The following is a 17,151-nucleotide window of genomic DNA, read 5'->3' on the forward strand; positions in this document are numbered from 1 at the left end:
CAACAAAATACCTGTGTGGTTTTATTTTTAGTCTGTGAGGAAAATCATACAGGAGACAATACCAGATTCTTGGGCTTGTTCTCCTGGCTCTGTGGTAGTTGATCATCCAGACCTATTTTAAGCTCCTTGGCTTGTGTATTACCTCCAGGCTTTCTAGAGGAATTTTTAGGATTTAGGTGTCTACCCTAAGTGTACCTGTGTTCCGCTGGTACCTGCTTGCGCTTCAGCTCTTCTCATGGAGCAACGCGGAGCTGATGTGAAACACGACTGCAGTGTGGCTGGGAGCCCGCTCAGTCCGACCCTACAAACTCTGTGTGTTCACCAGCACCGCCACTTGGTAGTTTCCAGCATGGCTTATGTTCTGTTTTAACCTCCCAGTGAGTGTGTCGCTGAGCTTTGCATGCCCTGCAGCCAGCGGAGATGGCACACATGGATTCATCTGGATTCATCTATCCACGGCCTGCGCCTCCTGCGTGCTGCATTTATCTACCAGAGCACTATAATCCTCCTCTTTTCAGCCAGACGCTTGGCAATTAAGACACGATCTGCCCTACTTAAGGTATAAATAAGCCTTTAATGTTACTTGGGGATTACATTAGGACACGAGGGGCTCTTTTGAAGGCACAGCTTTCGCACAGCGGGATTCACAGAGCAGGCTGCTCCTGCAAGATGCTCCAATAAGGGGAAAGGAATGGTTTCCCAACCACGCGTAGAGAGCAGCGGCAGCTTCTGACTAGTGAGATACTAAATTGGCCTTTATCAGTTGTACAAGTATGTGTGCCAAGGGTAAGCTGCCTATGTCCTTAGATCAAGCAAGTTTGTCCATGCAGGCAATAATCATCAGAAAGTTTACTGGCTTAAAGAAAAGAGATGGGAGGGAGCTGAAATACTCGCTTGTAACTAGTTTCCCGTCTTCGATTCCAGCAGTATTGGTGGGTGTAATACTCTGCACCTGACTGTCCTGAGTCTCCTTGGCTTGTGTGACCCATGTATCTGTGGCAGATTGCTGTGTTTTGGCCATCGCTTGCTCTTGCCTCTGACTTGCTTTGTTGGGCTTGGGTGATTGAGGGAGCTTTTGTATGTGCAGGAAGCTATGGGCACTTTTAAACCTCTGAGTTTGGGGGGGAAAAAGCAAGCTGGGGAGTACCAGGTCTTGCAGTGTATTTGATGCAGTCTAAAAAAAATCCTCTATTTACACCTTTTCTCCTTTAATTGAAAGTTAAATCATTGAAATGAAACAACTGAAATGGGGTGAGGAGTCACTGGCGTTGTGCTGAATACAAGTGTACACCCTGAGTGTGCAGTACACGCCTAGAAACTTTTACAGCTTACTGATATGATGATGTTAAGATTGTAGAGCCATTAAATGGGAGTGAAATTATCAAATAATTTCCCCTTCTGGGTTTCCTGGTAATACTGAATTACAGGTACTGACACCACTGCTGTTATCTCAGATGCTCCCGCAGCTGCCTGACACTGCACGAGCTGAGGTCGCTGCCAGGCACTGCTGTTAGGAAGAGGAAGAAAAAGATTAAATCTGTCATCATCAATTACCTGCTCTTAGCTCAGCTACTGAAGAAATAACACATTTTTGAGTAATTTGAATATTGCATGCTGGACTTTTTACAATCTGTAGTTTATCAACTTCTTGCATAGCTTGAGGCAAACATAACAAACACTTCTTTTGAGTCACAAGCCAACCTTGTCTCCACTGCAGCTGTCCATGAGTTTCCCTAGGACCCTGACCCTGTGGTCACAGGTAGGAGTTAACTTTTACAAGTGATAGGGCAAATCTGTATTGCTTTCTTTATTCTTTCGTATGCTGGGAGGAGATGTCTTGATGGATTCGGGCTCGCTGCCTTCAGGCACTTGGGGCTTGAGGCACACAGATGTGCATGTTTGTGTAGACTTTGGGCAATGTTCTTCCTGCTTAGAGTAGTACAAAGGGGGGAAGAGGGAGAAGGGAAAGGTTCCTTTAAACATTTTTTTTTCTTTTTTATTTTTTTTTCTTTTTTCTTTTAAATGGGGGGGATGGATTTTAGTAGTGGGCAGTGGGTTTTTCTCTTGAGTCTTGCTTGTGCCTGTGCAGACCTATCCTGTCCTGCCCCGGGGCTGGCTCTGGGCGTAGCAATCCTCCACATGTACCCCGGTGTGAGTCGCGGGATCGGTATGTACCGTAGCAGTTGTTAGTGCTTAGGAGGTGGGGGTGGGCTGGGGCGGGTTACTTACACTGCGAAAAGGACGCACCACCAGCCTTTGAATCTTTTCTCCTTACTTTGTGTTGTTGTGTTTGGGCCAGTGGTTGCCAACACTTCATTCTCCTGCTGTCCGTATTTAAATTACCCATATTCAGACTCCTTCAGGCAGGGGAGACTATGACCAGTCTGGAAAGCTGCATATTTACTAGATCTGATAGTGGTAAAACCTGAATTTCCCCCTGCTGTCAAAAGGATGAGAAGGGTGGTGTACTGGAGAGAGCAAGAGTAAACATAACTGCTCAGCTGGTACCAACAGTAGGCTTTACTTCCTGGGAGGACTGTCCTTTCTTGCAGCATTTTGTTATCTTGCTGAAGATGCCGAATGTGCAGAAAATCGGGAGCACTTTGCCCTTTTTGTCCATTTTTTGAACTTTGAGCAGTTGGTCAGGATTGATTATCAACCCAGGTAGCTAATTGCACTGCTTCTCATTTCACTGAACAGAGGTGCTGTGGCCAGAGTCTCCAGGACAAGACCTGTCAAGTAAAACAGTTGAGGTGGAAGCTAGGAGTTTACCTATGGAGCTGAGTGAGAAGGGAGGTGTGGAGAACAATGGATTTGTTCAAAATGAGGCTTTTGAGGACAAGGAGACGGACACCAGTAGTGAAGAAGAAATGCCAAAACCGTGCAGTATTGATGTGGACCCTGTGGCTGTGGAGGAGACACTATTGAAGCCTTATGCTGGGATGCCAAAGGAAGTCTTGCTGCAGTTCTCCAGCCAAGCCTGCTACAGAGTCACCAGGGAGATCCTCTTCTGGCTCATAATTGCTGGTTCCATTGCGCTTGTGTGTGCTACCATTGCGATCATCGCTCTCTCTCCAAGGTGCCTTGACTGGTGGCAGGCTAGTCCTATTTATCAGATCTATCCTCGTTCCTTCAAGGACAGCAACATGGATGGGAATGGGGATCTGAAAGGTGGGTCAGTTTTCATTCTTGCTGTGTGCAGAGCTGTGTAACAGTTGTCTGTGTATGAGTGTATATAAAAAGCAAAGCCAATAAGAGAGTACAGTCCAATAGACAAAGCCACCCTAATGGAGAGAAGTAAGTAAAGTTGTCTGACAACGTTAATGGCAACTCACATTGTCGTGAATAAATCCAGGAGTTGCTTGCTCAAGTTAAGTCTAAGCCTGGAGTTAGAAGAGAGGTTAGAAATGGTGCTGAGAGCAAGCAGCAGCACAGCTGCCATTGGAGTCAGATACCTCCACGAAACTGAGGTCAGTCAGGAGCACTTGGTCATGTTTGATTGGCTGCTTTTCCTAAGGAAAACTAAAACTGACAAAGAGGGGAGAAAGATGTGTTACTTCTTGTTTTCTTCATGGTCTAGGTGTTATCAGCTCATAAGAATGCGTGGAGATGGGGCACCCAGTAGCAAGGAGGCAATGCCTCTTATCAGTAGCTGAGCTGAGACTGCCCTGCAGAAAGGGAAGGCACAACACCAAAATGGACGATGCATTTCTAAACAAGAAGTGATAGCCACACTGTACAGTACTGGCAAGTGAAGGGCAGAAACTGTTTCTGTGGTTGCACACCAGTGGTAACATGTCAGGAGGATAAAGGAACCTGTGTGCCATCTTTGAGAGCCCATGGCCAACTCAATTAAACAAAAATCTTTTGTCTTTTCTGAACAGATGATGTCCTTTTGTTTTTAAATAGGTATCCAAGAAAAACTGGACCATATTACATATTTGAATATAAAAACCGTCTGGATCACCTCTTTCTTTAAGTCCCCTTTAAAAGATCTTGGATATGGAGCTGAAGACTTCTATGACATTGATCCCATTTTTGGATCAATGAGAGATTTTGAGAATCTGATTGCAGCCATACATGACAGAGGTAAGCTGCATCTCCAAGCAAAGTAACTCTATTCAAAAGAGGGACCTTCTAGTGCAAGGTTGTAATGTGAGACTTGAGTTTGTGCACCTGGCAATCCCCCCGTGGTGGCATTGAGCAGGAGCAGATGGAGGTGGCAGCGAAGGGTACAAGGCAGCTCCACAGCTCCGTGAGCTCCGTGGTTGCTGTTTCCTGCCCTTCAGCTCTGGGGCAGTGCTGGGAGCAGGACAGAGGGCACAGGGCGGCTGCATGTCCTCTGCAAGGAGGATGTTTGTGGGTGGTGGGCTGGCACCTCTCCATGCTCCCTCAGGCACGTCTTACAGGCATTGAAAGGCTGGGATCAAGCAGAGGTGCAGTTCTGTCTGACTGAACACGAGGGAACACACGCTTCCTTCCTGCCCTTGCACCCTTGCTTTGGTGCGTTCATGCCTCAGACCAAATGTTTGCTCAGGTGTTTCTCCTTACAGCTGTTGAGCTGAGTGGAAAATGATTTGCCAGTCTGAAATGTTTGAGGTTTCAGTAAAATGTCTGGTCTTCAGGAAGGGTGATGAAGAATGTGTGTTCACTGATGCTAGACCGGTGAAGTACCTTTCCCACCTGTGAGGTGTGAGACAGATGTTGAAGTCAGAGTTAGTGGAAGTGGCTCATAACAGCAGAAATCTGTTCTGATTTTTTTCTTCACCCTTCTTTCCCTCCCAAGCTGTGTTCCGGCTACTTGCAAACTCCAGTTAGTCTAACTGTTTTGGTAGTCTGGTACTTTTTGGGGGGTTTTTTTTGTTTGTTTGTTTGTTTTTTGCCTCTCTCCTTCACCAGACCTCTGGCATGGAACATGGCCAAATACCTCTGATACTGCATTCAGAAAAATTATTAACGTTGTTTTAAAAGGCTAAATGTAATGTTGTAGTTTGGGGTTTTATTAATGTGGGGTTTTGTTGGTTGGTTGGATTTTTTATGTTTTTGATTTTATTTTTAAGGGCTAAAGGTGATAATGGATTTAATACCAAACCACACAAGTGACAAACACCGGTGGTTTCAGCTGAGCCGCAATCGGACTGGGAAGTACACAGACTACTACATCTGGCAGGACTGCACGCAGGCTGCTGGCTCAGTCATTCCTCCCAACAACTGGGTAAACATGGGAAGGGACACATGCACATCCCGAGCTGGATGCCACAGAGCAAAAGCAGCTGTAACATGATTGTCCCAGTGTACGTGGGGTTTTAAATGCCTGGTGAGAGGTACAAACTGATGTTACTACGTGAGCTAGTGCAGATTAAGATTTAAACGAGGTTGGGGGGTCAGGGGAAAAGTTCCTACTTCAAGTGGAATTTTAAAAATTAATTTTGTTTCTTCACCTTCACCTTCTTCATTCATGAAACAAACACCCACAAAAAAAGGCTGTGCACAAGTTGTTCACACATGCCCCCGTCTGTGTATGGGTATTTTGCTCTACAAACTGTGTGTCAGCTCCTCTGAAATCACGGTGGGGAAGGAAACAAAACAATGTGATCTTGGCTTTTTTCCTTTTTCCTGTAAAGTGATCAGGCCAGAAGATGTGTTGCCTATTTCAAATAGGTTTATTTTAGATTTGAACTGGTGGGAGCATGATTAGGAACTTGCATATTCTAAAAACTCAAGGTGGAATTAGTACTTTGTATGAGTTAGTGTAATTTCTCTTTAGAGTCTTAAGAGCTATCTTAGCTTTTGGAAATTTTTATTACAGAGATGGTGATAAAGTTTAACATTTTTAAGATGTTGACTGTTGTTTGCACTTCAAAGGGATAATATTGGATTGCAGAAAGCTCTAAGTTAACTAAAGCTATTGTTAATAAGCTTTAGGAGAAGCAATTCCAAAATAAATGCTCCTACCCATGTTTTCCCCTCTATTCCAGATAATTCCCCACAATGCTGAACAAGAAATACATGTGGCAAAGCACAACTAAAGGGAGAGCAACTAGTGGGAAAAAGAAATTAAAATCACAAGTACCAAAATCTGCTCAAAATGTAGTCCATTGATTAGGCACTTTGTGCTTTATTTTATGCTTGTAGTGCCCCACATTTTAATGTCTGCACAGGAGGAAATGTTTGTTAAATTAGTAGTTCTGATTATCTCCCTCCCTTGGATGAGCAGGTGAGTGTCTTTGGGAATTCCAGCTGGCAGTTTGACGACATGAGAAAGCAATGTTATTTCCATCAGTTTGGGAAGGAACAGCCTGACCTAAATTTTCGCAACGTTGCTGTCCAACAAGAAATCCAGGTGAGTATGAAGTATGAAACCCACTGCTCCTGAGCCAACAGCAAAGCAGCTCTTGCACTGAAGCCTGTGCAGACTGACTTACCCAAGTGCAGAGAAGTTTTTATCTCTGTTGATACAGAGCGCTGTTAATTAGCCCAGCAAATGGGGGGATGGCACCTTGTTTTAGCAGAGAGATGTTTGCATTTCCAGGAAAGCAGAGGCAATGCAGATTTGAATTACAAGGAATGCCTGGGATTGTGGATAAGGGGGAGATAGTGAGTTTCGATCTGTCTGCATGTCTGACGACTTTCCAGGGGAAAAATGAGTGTTTTCACAGTGAGAGTGGTGGTGGTGGTGTCCCAGCAGAAAATGTGGAATTCATTAAGATACAGGGATGTGAGCCTGAACATGGGGAGCCTGACAACTGCTGCTTCTTTTCCCCCCTTCCTTTAAGTTATCCCTCAGCAGGTAGCACAGCTACTTCAAGTGTTTAAGTGACTCCTTAAGCATTTGCTACTTTGTCCTGTTGAATTGTGGTGCATTTCTTTGGCGCTGGTCTTCACAGCTGCCCAGTCCTCCTGGGATGGTCTCTGTGGGGCCTCTCCCCTCACCAAGTGGGTACTACATGAGCTCGAGGAAAGAAAACACTTCTGGCCATACTTTTTAACTCAAATATGAAATGAGACTGCTTTTAAGACTGGTCCTTGAAGAACTCTGTGAGAAACCTCTCTGTGTCTTGATACTTCCCTTAATCCCACATCTTGCCATTTGCACTTTTTTTTTCTCATAGCATTGCACATGCTTTTTATTAGTCCTAATTAATTTTTCAAAATGGTACTTGGATTATTGAAGCTCCAATAGCAAAGAGATGCTGCATTTCCTATGCAAAAAAAAAAAAAAAAAGAAGAATACATAAAAGCTGGAAGTTTGGGTTGGTAACACCAACCTTTGGTAAATGTGTATGAACATCACGTTAAAGAATAATCTTTGTCTAGTATTTTAATTCAAAATCCTGTTCCAGAAGGTTGGGAGGACTGAGCAGGAAGCAAATGGACTTTTGCAGAGAAGCTCAAGTCTTCGGGCACCCAAGAACAGCCAAACTCAGCCACCAGCATGTTGTGGCTTTCACGTGTGCATAGACGTAGGTTGGTGCCAGTGAGAACCACGTCAGTGCTTGATGTTTGCAGTGCTGATACGGGGGGTTGCCTTTGTGCTGAGCACAGGTATAAGCATGAACATTTTTGGGTAGGTTCAGTATTGGACAGGCACTGTATTGAGAGCTGATGCTTTCACAGTGGTGCTACCAGAAAGTGCAGCTCAGTGAGGCTGAGTCTTTATTTGCCAAACAAAACTCTGTACAGCTTGAGTGTGGACTAATTCTACTCCAGCCTGTTCAGACAAGTGTTCTTCATACATTTAAAAAAAGGCAATTCAATAGACATCTTTAAAAATATATAAAAAATGGATTTTTCCTCAGATGAAGACGAATATCACATCTAAAAGGACATTTGCTGAAACCACTCAAGAGGGACTGAACTTTGGAGGTTTTTGTTAAAACTAGGGCAATTAAAACTGTAGTAATATGATAGTTACTGAGGTAGGAGATAATTTTACTGATAGTGACGAATGTTGGAATTTGATAATGAAATTTCAAATAAGTAGCATTTGTAATTGTTGGATAATAATTTTTCGTGTTCCTGCAAATCAACAAAAAAGTCAGAAAATAAAGCTAAAAAAATTACACCAGTCAAATAAGAGAGAACAAATGTTTCAAGATCTCTATTGTGTAAAAGAAAATTGGTGGCACAAGGTTTGTGCAGAACAACATATTCCTGTATATTTGAATCAATGTGTTCTAATTGTGTGCAGCCATGACGAGTGTTTATCAACAACAGCACTTAGCACGAGCCCAATTGTGTTGATGAATGAGATTAGAAACTGATTTTAGCGAGTCATGCCCTGGCTTTGGTCTTCTGAATTATGGGAGAAGTTACAGACCAGTCTGTTTCTTTTTTGTACTGAGTGAAATAATAAGACATACTTTATTTAACTATTAATTTGACCTTAGATCAATGTGATTCACTTTAGCTTCTAGAAAAATTTGAAGTACAAATTAAAAAATTGTTGTGTATTAACACCTCCTTACAAGTTTAGTTTTCTTTTTAAGGGTATACTATTTTAAATGGGGTGGGCTCACTCGGACTTTTCAATTTTTACCTTTGTCTAGGATATTATAGAATTTTGGCTCGGCAAAGGAGTTGATGGATTTAGTTTGGGCGCTGTTAAATTTCTCTTAGAAGCAACACATCTCCGAGATGAGCCTCCAGTGAACAAGTCTCAGAATGGAGTAATGTATATGTTCTGTCTTTGCTTTCTTTCCTGCATTTCCTACAGAGAAAAGAGTGTCTGGTTTGACTCTTTTGGGGCTTGATTGTGGCTGTAGGAAAATCAGGTCAGCCACGTCCCTTGGAAGGCAGGTGGGTCTTGAGCACTCTGCAGAGAGAGCACTCACCAGAAAGAAGCCCCAGTAAGAACTGGAACAAAACTAAAAACCACTGGTATAGGTAGCTTGTCACAGTGAGAGGTGACCAGGCACATTCACTGTTGTTTATGCTATTTGCTTTTGCTCTGATAACAAACTTGGTGATATTCCCAGATAGTGCCAGCACTAAGACATTGTTCTCCTGTGGAGCTGGGGATCACAGACAGCTGGTCAGCTCCAACATAGTGGTGGTGTTGGGCTACCTTACCAAGGTATTGTCCATCTTTCCAGCCTTCTGTGAGGCCACAGCACCTGCTGTGCTCACTGCTCCAGATGGGCTCTGTTGGCTAGTGCTGTGGGTGGGCTTTCCCTGCTGAAGGATGGGATCCAAAATTATCAGTCCTCTGCTACTCTAGAGTTCCTTGAGTGCAGTTCAGCTCTGTGCTGTTAGTGTCAGCATGCTGAACTCATGTCCATAAAAATTTGTGGGCTGGTGCACTCTCAGGAAAGGATGGGAAGAATTTGGAGAATTCTGAAACCTAAAATATTGGTCAACTAATGTGAAATACTATACCCTGCTTTAAGGAGAGTATCACAGCCTATTCCCAGCTCTACCATGACTACACGACCACGCAAGTTGGTTTGCATGACATCATCCGTGGCTTCCGTCACACCATGAATCAGTTCAGCAGAGAGCCTGGCAGATACAGGTAACCAGCACAGCTGGCCAGTTCTTCTCTAATATTCCTCACCCTCTTGCTAGCAATAAAATGGTTTTTTAATAGCATAATATGCCATAGAAATGCAAATCCTCCAATGCAGATAGCAGTGCATAGGCTGTATTGTCTCTTCCCCAGTGTGTGCAGAAAGGAAAGGAGATGGCCCTGTTAGGTCTGCTCCATCTATGGACTCTACAAAGCTGAGCAGAAAAGGGAACCTTTCTAACACAGAGATGCTGCAATTCATCAGCTCCGTACCTGATTTATTGTATAGTTTTAATAGTGTAGTTCAAGTGAGACACACAGAGAGTGTTAGAATCACAGAATGGTGGAATTTGGAAGGGACCTCCTGAAGTTCTCTGGTCCAAACCCCCTGCTCATTAGGGCCACCTGGAGCCAATTGCCCAGGAATTTGTCCAGATGGCTTTGGAACATTTCCAATAATGGGGACTCTACAACCTCTCTGGGAAACCAGTGCCAGGGCTCAGTCGCCCTCACAGTGGAAAAGTTTTCTGATGTTCATAGGGAAACACATTTCCTGTGTTTCCGTTTGTACCCATTGCGTCTGGCCCTGGCACTGGGCACCACTGAAAAGAGCCTGGCTCTGCCACCTTTGCACCCTCCCTTCATGTATTTACATACATGGATGAGATCCCCCTGAGGCTCCCCTTCCCCAGGCTGAGCATCCCCACCTCTCAGCCTTTCCTCCTGGGAGAGATGTTTCAGTCCCTAATGGCCCTAGTGACAGGGAAAAGGGGAAGGATTACCTCCCTCACTTCTGGCAGCACTCCTCCTAACGCAGCCCAGGATGCCATGAGCCACCTGCAAGGGCACATGGATGGCTCGTGGTCAACTTGGGGGACCCCCAGGTCCTCTTCTGTGAAGGAAAGCATGGAAATTGCTGGAATGGACTGTGTGGCTGTGGATTCAGAAAGATATGACCTCAGTCAGATACTTTAGCCTTGTGTTGACTCTTGTAGATTTTTCTCCAGCAATTTCCAAGAAGTATTTCTCCTTGATTCCTTGTGTGCTTTCCAAAATATTGTTTCTCTATATTAATCTTTTTTGATGGGGAGGGGGAAGTTAACGTAATTCTTAATGCTGCGTCCAACCATTTCTAGCTTTATTCTGTTCTGTGTAACGAAAAATGAGCCAAAAAAGCTATTTGTGTACTACTTTGTAGGTTTATGGGTACTGATGATGATGAAAAGGAAGACATTGAAGCAACAATGATGTATTATGGAACGACTTTTATCCAAGAAGCAGATTTTCCCCTCAATTTCAACCTAATTAACATGAAAAATCTATCGGGCAACAGCATTTTTGAAGCTGTCGACTTGTGGATGAAAAACATGCCTGCAGGAAAATGGCCAAACTGGGCAGTAAGAGTTCTAGACCAACTCTCATAGGAAGGGCTTGTTCCTGTAGGTGACAGAAACCATACACACACTGATTTCAGTGGGATCAGCAGCATCCTGAGCTCGTGGCTGAGCTACAGTCCCTGTCCTTGTGAAAACTTCCAGCTGCTGTAGTTGGAGTCCTTGGCACTGTCCGGCTCTCCTGCCCATCAATAATAGTACCACTCCCCATGCAAGGATGACAGAAGGGAATTTATGATCATGCCTCTCCCTCAGTGTCTCCAATGGCTGAAACACCAGTGAGAATGGAATTGGGATAATTATCTTTGACCATAAACTGACTCACTGCAATAGATTGTTGAACCGACCCAGGGCCAGGGCAGAGAAGGCAGTGGAGGGCAGTTAACATAAAACATTGCTCCTCTTTCCTAGGAAGCATGTTTGGAATGTCCAAGGGATTTTTTCAAAGCAAGCAGAGCGGTCCTCACACAGCAGAAAAAATAGCAGGGACCTGTAAGCAGGGAGAGTTGTTATTTGTCATCTCTTCCTCACTTCTGCCTCATGTGCTGCTGGCAGGACTTCTGTGTATTAAATTTTTTGTGACAGAAGTTTGTAGTGGCACCAAGATAAACATAATGGACCTCACAGCCCTGGAAGGGAAAGAAAACCCCCAAAATATTTACTACCTTTGTTAAATTAGTTAATTTCACATAGACATGAAATCTTATAACATGTGTTTAACAGAATGTTTTCGTCAGGTTGGAAGCCCTAACGCTGCGCGGATTTCAACTCGGATTGGGAAGGAGTACGTCAATGTCATGAACATGCTGCTCTTAACCCTCCCTGGTACTCCTGTAACTTACTATGGTGAAGAAATAGGCATGGAGAACATTGTGTCAGAAAATGTAAGTGAAGAACGTGTAAACTCTGGTCCTGTTGTTGTTTAGTTCCAAGTAACAGAACATTCAAAAATACAAGAACTTTTGTTAACCAAACCCAGTCTTCCTCACTGCTTAAATGGTTTTCCATGTTCCTCATGGCAAACCACTGTACAGCATGTAGAAATGGCCAGGCCAGAGACCAGAACCAAGGCCTTGATGTGTGTCTGAACTGGTAGACTTCAGTTATGGATCCTGATTTCTGTCCTTCTCCAGATCAGTCTTGCATGGTTTGCAGCAGCGTTGCTTCAGCAGAAAGGACAGCAAGTGGTTAGGAGAGGTGTGCTGCAGTCATATGAGGGAAGAGGAACTGAGTCATCTCCTTCCTCCCATGGAAGTGCCCTCATCATTACGTCAGAGTCCATTATTTCCTGGCTGTGATTTAAAGGAAGTCATGGTTCTGATTCTGTCCAAGCCACGGCTGTCATGAGTGTGCCCAAGCTCAGAAGAAGGGATCTGCACAAAGGGGAGGCTGCCTGGCGGCAGGCAGAAGTGGCTTTTGGTTGTCATGCATACTCTGTCCCAAAAGGGAACAGCTCATCTCTGCCTCTCCTGACCGTATTTGAGCACCATGAGAACATGGTTCTATGGCAGATGCCGGTTTCCCTGTGGAAAGCCTCTGTTAAGGAATGAGGCAGCCTCTGACAGAGTTAGGAAATGGCATGGGCTAGCTTTGTATCAAAGGGAAAGAGGTACTTGAAGCACAGGATCATCTCCAGGGTTGTCTGATTCAGATGTGAGGAAATGATTCTCTGATTTAAAAGGAAATCTCATTTCCTCTGAGAAACCCCTAGGTCAAAGTATCCCCTGCATTTTCTTGCTGCTGCCGATTACTGCTGACAGAGTGATTCTCTTAAGAAAAGTGGCTCACCCTGAGCTCCTCAGGGTTCACTCTCTTTTAGTGGCTACCCTGTGGCTCACGGCTTTGGAACAATGCAAACCCACCGTTCACTCAGTCTGGAGAGGAAGGTTCCCTGATTAATGGGTGTCTTAGGAAGATGGGAGAGTATTTGCTCAGGATGATATAGTCTATAGCCCCAGCATTTAAAACACTGCAGGAGATGCTGAAAGAGGTAAAGATGAGAGGCAGTGTTACCAGTGTTGAAAACTTAAGATTTTTTTCCCCCTGCTTTTCAGAATATGCTAAAAAGGAGAAACCCATTATTTATAATGTCACAAAGCAAAGTGACAATTTCTTTTGTTAGGCTGCTGTTCTGACAGATTGTATTGAAAAGTGTCCTTTATATGAAAAACAGTTTTCATGGAAAACAAACATTCAAAGTATGTGCAAAATATTTTATGCCCTCTTATATCATTAAATTTAAGTGTCAGATCTTTTGGCAGCTCTTCAATAACAATGAGGAAGCTTTTTCAGAATTTTTTCTGATTTCTTCAAAATGAGAACTTCAGACTTTTTTTTACATCGACACTTTTTAATCAGCTAAAAGCCAGTTTTCAATAGTTTTGCACTTGGAAATAATAATTTTACCTTTCTAACACAAACGGTCCTGTCAAAATTGTACCCCTTGCAAATGCAAGCTTGAAAAGTTCTGGGGTGAAAAGTGCAATAGTTACAAAAGAACAGACCCCAAACAGCACTTACTTGTTGTTCACTGTTATTTTAACAACACCTCTTCTAAGGACTCATTACCTCACATATTCACTCACTGCATGTCTAGATATTTATCAGAATATCCTGGCTGTCATCAGTAAACTTTTATCCAACCATCTGTTGCAAAGGATGACAACTCCAGCAAGAGTCATTTGGGAATTCCATGTTTTACCCAGTGATGCTGTATCTGAGATGATCCACTCCTCTCCATTTCAGGAACTGTCTTGGTTCTCATTTTGTCCTTAGATTTGGACCACAATTACATCCTCATGAAATTTTAACGTAAACCACAGGAAGCAATACTGAAATGGTGTTAATTTGGGAGATGTGAGAACGTGCTATTCAAAGAATAATTTTTAATATGCTAATCACCACTTTATTTTCTAGGTGACCCTCCCAGAGAAATCCCCCATGCAGTGGGATGGAGAAGTTAATGCTGGTTTTACTGAAGGCAACAGCAGCTGGTTACCTGTTAACTCTGACTACCAAAGTGTAAATGTGGAAGTAGGTATCTACAGATGTGACAAACTAATGGTCTACAGATATTTTAATTTATCTGTTTTGCTCTGGTTTCCTTTTAGTAGTGGGCACTGGCAATAAGAACAAACTTAAGGGAAAAAAAAAAGCACTGAATCCTCACAAGTTTTATTAGAAAAGGAAATCCTTGCACAACAAGGAGCCTACTTTATCTATATTAATTTAAGCAGAGCAACTACAATTATGATGTTGATGTGGCAATTTGGCTCTTTAACATCCTTTTAATCCTTTTGATATTAAATTGAAAACTGGTCTCTTTTTCCCCCCATTTCTATTGCTAAAGAACGCACTGGCTTTGTAACGAGAACTTAACCTAGACCAACTCTAACATAAGCAGAGCAGTGAATCAAACAGATTTTGCAGAGCTACAGTGCTGACCAAAATTAAAGGAAGAAAAAAAAATCTAAGATAGCAGAAATATAAAACATGAAATAAACTGCAGTGACTGCAGTAGACTGGACTCAACGAAAAAGATTCAGTGTCAAGCTTTCAATGGCTGTGGCTTTCTCCTGAATCAACAGTACGAAAAGGAAGCTGTGGGAGGAAGCAATCACATTAGTGCTGGGGAACTGTTATGCCTAATAACCTCTGTCTCTGCCACTCCACACAGGCCAAGGGAGTGCACAAGAAAAAGCAGTTTTTCAGTGAAATTTGCAGACAGATTTGAAGAGGGATAATTGTCAGCATGGAATTCTGATAGGCACGTTCTCAGCAGACTGAGTGGATGTGAGGAGGGAGTCGTATTCCCCCCTGCAGTGCCAAGGACTGACCCTGTTGGTGCTGACTATTGCAGGTCCAGAGCACCTTGTCCAACTCAACCCTGAGTCTGTACAGAGCGCTGACCTCGCTGCGGAACAATGAGCTCCCCATGAACCGAGGGTGGATGTGCCACATCTGGAATGACAGTGATGTGTTTGCCTATGTGAGGGAGATAGATGGGTTAGACAGAGTCTTCATGATGGTGCTCAACTTCGGCCAGGAGTCGACAGTAGACCTGAAGGCCATAGTTCCTAACCTTCCCTCTGAAGCTGTTATAAGACTCAGTACTCATTTCAGCAATGCTGGTGAAGTGGTCAATACCAAAGTAATTAAAACTGAAATGGGAGAAGGCCTGGTCCTTGAATATAAAACAGCAAAGCCTGTTCATACTATGGAAGCTTTTCAAGGGAAGTGTTTTGTGGCAGAAAAAGCTTGTTATTCCAAGGCCTTTGATTTACTCTACAAGAACTGTTAAGTACAGGAGTAGAATACCTATGCTTTCATGTTAATTTAGAAGATATTAGTTTCAGGGAAATGCTAAAACCACTCATTTTCTTTGGCTTTTAAAACTTTATTTGTGTACAGGATAAATGTCCTGAAAAATCAGATACGTAATTGTCTTGTATCTGTATTCGTGATGAAAAGGAAAAAGTATGATATAAACTGCTCCTTAGGGTCTGTGCAGAAGAAAAGTAAACCTGTTCTAAAAAACTGTCCTGTTTAAGTATGTGTTTTTGGCAGGAGAGGGAACAGTTGCTTTCTGTGTGCTGACCCTGGCGTTGCTGGTCTGTAAGTGCTCCTGTGGAATCCCAAGCCTGTGGCAGTTCACTTGAACTTTTTAGAAGTCTGCAGATTTGTAAAACTTATTCCAAAGGGGTGGCCCTATATTTGCTAAAAGAGGTAAACACAAGCAAGGCTAGTGTATATCACTGTGATGTTTTACCTCTTCTCTCACATCTAACAGCTCTGATTATCCTCAGTTAGTAAGAAGAACAACAAAATGTAGCTGATATATCTAATTCCACACTCAGAACTGCATTTCCAGTTGATTGTCCCCCTCCCTGCTGAGTCAGAATACATTTGCATTCTCTTATTTCTTTTCCTGCCCTAAGGCTGAGGTGAGGGGTGTGTAGTTTAGTTCAAAGGAAGCAGCTGACCCAACCCTACCGAATGTCACACTTATACACCTGCATTTGCTGCACCTGCAGTGGTTGATGTAGGTGTGCACCCCACATCTCTTTTAAGAAGCAGTGCACAGCAGGCACATCAGTGCCTTGCTCAGAGGGCAGCTAAGCTATGAATCGGGCTGCTTTAGTGGGGGCGTTCCCTTTGTTTTATCCTCCGGCATCTTCTGAGACACTGATCCTGTCCTCCTGAGGGACTTTAGCACCTCCTTCTTAAGATTACCATGCTAGGTGAGGTAACTGCAAGATTTTTGATGTACTTGGATCAAGGAGTTCTGCTAAAATTCCAGTTCTGGAGAGTGCATTTCTTTGCAGTTTGGTCAATCCCACCACATGTACACCATGGCTCCTGTGGAGATAGAGAGGGCAGCAGTCATCATCACCTGTGTATGGGAATTAGTTCTAGAAGTACCGAGACTTCTACATCAGATGCTTCAGAGGAGTTTTACTGCCTTGTGTAAGATGTGGCCTTGCAAGAGATGCCTTAGACAGGAAGGCTGCCTATGCCAGGTGCCTGTGGCCCTCCTGTGAGGCTCTGCATGCCCACTGCTGTGCTCCAGCTCCGCTCGTGTAGCATTGCTCTGCTGGCTCACGTGAACAGAGCTGCTGAACAAACTCATTTCTGCTGGGAGCTGCTTCTGCACAGCCCGGCAAGGCAGAAATCCAGTTCTTGGTCTGTATTTTTTTAAGGCAATGCCACACCCAGCTTTGTGTGCTTATGCCCAGAAAGCAGGGACCCAAGAGGAGAGATCCTCTGGAGAAGGTGTTTGCTTTCCATACAAATCCAAATCTGACCCGAAGTTTTCCAGGTGGTCAGTGTGTTTAGCAGCTATTTGCAGGGTTTGCTGTGATGTTGGGGATGGCACACTTCCTCAAGTTCTCTGCTCAGAAAAGCAAGGTGTCTTGCAACCTAAAATAATGAAAATATTTTATTACAAAGTAAAGTTCTTTGCACTAAAGACTTTCAGGCTCTTGTGCAGCTATTCCAATCATCTTTCTTTCCTACACTAATGCTAAGAAATACCTTGCCTTAAGACAGCATGTTGCTTTTCCTGAAAGAATTCATCTTGGGGATAACTGCCACAACCACCAAATTAACATTTTCTAGCATTTGTTAAAATTAAGAGTAATAAAATTTGTATCCAACTGTGACAGTCTGAGACATCAGTAAAAATATGTCAGGTCTTGGCAGTATTTTGCTTTTAACATGCATGCTTGTATGAAGTGCAAAATCTTGAAA

The 17,151-nt window shown here is 43.5% G+C and overlaps 2 protein-coding genes across 18 annotated transcripts in view; one reads left to right on the top strand and one right to left on the bottom strand.

Annotated features, from left to right (window-relative positions):
* On the top strand, window positions 1–15,439 carry SLC3A1 (solute carrier family 3 member 1). 11 transcript variants are annotated; one of them, XM_019282310.3, is made up of 13 exons: window positions 1–932; window positions 1,718–1,759; window positions 2,090–2,167; window positions 2,701–3,171; window positions 3,910–4,089; window positions 5,061–5,215; window positions 6,218–6,343; window positions 8,550–8,669; window positions 9,390–9,514; window positions 10,707–10,905; window positions 11,640–11,786; window positions 13,819–13,935; window positions 14,762–15,439. In XM_019282310.3, exons 3-13 carry the CDS (start codon window positions 2,140–2,142, stop codon window positions 15,200–15,202), a joined length of 2,109 nt encoding a protein of 702 aa, XP_019137855.1. In that variant the 5' UTR covers window positions 1–932; window positions 1,718–1,759; window positions 2,090–2,139; the 3' UTR covers window positions 15,203–15,439. The 11 variants fall into 11 exon arrangements, with proteins under 11 accessions (XP_019137855.1, XP_019137857.1, XP_019137859.1 ...); XM_019282312.3 differs by having other exon boundaries at window positions 1–786; XM_019282314.3 differs by having other exon boundaries at window positions 1–736.
* The window catches only part of PREPL (prolyl endopeptidase like), a 22,432-nt gene continuing 17,083 nt past the window's right edge, over window positions 11,803–17,151 (bottom strand). For 6 of the 7 annotated variants that reach the window (XM_039568530.1, XM_019282306.3, XM_039568529.1 and 3 more), the window contains one exon: window positions 11,803–16,821. In XM_039568530.1, coding sequence (XP_039424464.1) covers window positions 16,741–16,821 — 81 coding nt within the window. In that variant the 3' untranslated portion in view covers window positions 11,803–16,740. The remainder of the gene's footprint in view (window positions 16,822–17,151) is intronic. The other variant, XM_010393686.4, reaches the window with a different exon arrangement.

The sequence above is a fragment of the Corvus cornix genome, chromosome 3, assembly GCF_000738735.6.
Source record: "Corvus cornix cornix isolate S_Up_H32 chromosome 3, ASM73873v5, whole genome shotgun sequence".
Classification (NCBI taxonomy): Eukaryota; Metazoa; Chordata; class Aves; order Passeriformes; family Corvidae; genus Corvus; species Corvus cornix.